Source organism: Penaeus chinensis, chromosome 10 (genome assembly GCF_019202785.1).
Source record: "Penaeus chinensis breed Huanghai No. 1 chromosome 10, ASM1920278v2, whole genome shotgun sequence".
Lineage (NCBI taxonomy): Eukaryota > Metazoa > Arthropoda > Malacostraca > Decapoda > Penaeidae > Penaeus > Penaeus chinensis.
The window spans coordinates 12,544,651-12,546,717 of record NC_061828.1 but is presented as its reverse complement, the minus strand read 5'-3'; the positions used below and the strand labels follow the sequence as shown (position 1 = coordinate 12,546,717).

Genomic DNA, 2,067 nt, shown 5'->3' with positions numbered 1-2,067 from the left:
AGAGAGAGAGATAAAGAGAGAGAGAGAGAACGAGAGAAAATGAGAGAGAGAGAGAGAGAGAGAGAGAGAGATAGAGAGAGAGAGAGAGAGAGAGAGAGAGAGAGAGAGAGAGAGAGAGAGAGAGAGAGAGAGAGAGAGAGAGAGAGAGAGAGAGAGAGAGAGAGAGAGAGAGAGAGAGAGAGAGAGAGAGAGAGAGAGAGAGAGAGAGAGACAGAGAGAGAGAGAGAGAGAGAGAGAGAGAAAGAGAGAGAGAGAGAGAGAGAGAGAGAGAGAGAGAGAGAGAGAGAGAGAGAGAGAGAGAGAGAGAGAGAGAGAGAGAGAGAGAGAGAGAGAGAGAGAGAGAGAGAGAGAGATAGAGGTGGGATGGTTGTCCGCGTAGTATTGTCGTCTACTTCGTCTCTGTTTCTCCTTTTTTATAATTATTTTTTTGTATGCAGTGGCGAACGTGCAGCCTGTGTGTGCGTGTGTGTGTGTGTGTGTGTGTGTGTGTGTGTGTGTGTGTGTGTGTGTGTGTGTGTGTGTGTGTGTGTGTGTGTGTGTGTGCGTGTGCGTATGCGTGTCCCCGAAATTAGAGAGATGAAATAGTAAAAAAGGTTGAATCATTTCAATTCAGTCTCCGCGGGCATCCAATCACCGACCCAGTGATTTTCCTACGATTGAAACGCGTTCTGGAAGTACTTGAGAATCAGCTGGCTCAGCACCATCTCCGTTTCCCCCACAATACCCATCCCTTTAGGTCACACGGTAGGCAATATTCGCGAGGATTTCGTCCCTGAAGAAGAGACCATCCCTGCAAATTTCTGTCGTGACGTTTTGAGACCAAAGCATCTGACGAAACACGGGCGCAAACAGACCTTCTTGTCCAGATTTTTTTGACATGGAAAAAAAGGGGTTCCGTTTCTCCCTCGCCCCTTCGTATTTACAAGATTTATCCGCCTACATATTCCCCTCTTCACAAAATGAAAACCCAACCAGAAGGACACAGATCTGACACGACTGAAGAAATCTCGGAGGAATTCCAGAAGGCTCTGAGCCCGTTGGTGCTTGAGGACTTTTCAAAACGTGTTTCACTCGTGTAACAAGCGCCGGGATCAGTGTCTGGACCCTAAGGGAGATTGGGTTCAAGTGATTTGGACTTTGTGATTATTTCTTTTTTCTCTTTTTTTCTCTCTTGTTAAGTCAATTTTAGGAGTTTGGAGCAAAAACACGGGGGGGGGGGGGGGGGTCTGTGTGTGTGTGTGTGTGTGTGTGTGTGTGTGTGTGTGTGTGTGTGTGTGTGTGTGTGTGTGTGTGTGTGTGTGTGTGTGTGTGTGTGTGTGTGTGTGTGTGTGTGTGTGTGTGTGTGTGTGCTTGTGTGTGTATTTCTTATTTATCTATTCACCAAGTGCATTCGTGTGTATGTCTCAGGCCTTCTAAGCTGCTTTATAATTAAAATTAAAGATCAATGAATACTAAGGAAATGCATTCTGTAGCAGCTGTATTAATACCATAAAAATGAGGGAAAATAATGGCCTAATTAAACTGGAGTTCCAAATGAATACCCCATCGGCTGAGCTTCATCGCCACTAATCGGCTTAAGCCATAACGTAGATCAATGATTGGGTTTTAATTCTACAACATGAGAGAGATATGTACGGACGATTTGTTAGAAAAAAATGTAGATAGAATCCTGGGTAACTGATTAACGACGTACGCGTATTGATGGTTGTATAATTAATATAATTAACAATAAAAAAAAGGGTCTATGATAAGATGTCTTATTATAAACGAGCCAGTGAAGCTGAAAGAGAAATAAGTAAACATACAGATAGATAGACGGATTGACTGACATATGAACTGATAGATCTATACATAGACAGATAAGTAAAGGCTTGCCGAGATCTAAATTGAAATATGTTAAAAGACAGATATAACCTTGAGAAAAATAAATGTTTATGACAATCGCTCCCTTTTTTTTTTTTTTTTTTTTTTTTTTTTGCAAAGTGTGTTATCCTCTTTTTTTGTTTACTTCCAAATCGTTCATTATTTTTTGTTCTTCTTCTTCATTTTCTTTTTCTTCTTCTTCTT

General features: G+C 41.8%; 1 protein-coding gene across 1 annotated transcript in view; it reads right to left on the bottom strand.

Moving 5' to 3' along the window:
* The window catches only part of LOC125029860 (annetocin receptor-like), a 24,440-nt gene extending 23,712 nt beyond the window's left edge, over positions 1-728 (bottom strand). The window contains exon 1 of the mRNA XM_047620039.1: positions 655-728. Within this exon, the coding sequence (XP_047475995.1) occupies positions 655-728 (74 nt within the window). The remainder of the gene's footprint in view (positions 1-654) is intronic.
* Between the last annotated feature and the right edge of the window lie 1,339 nt (positions 729-2,067).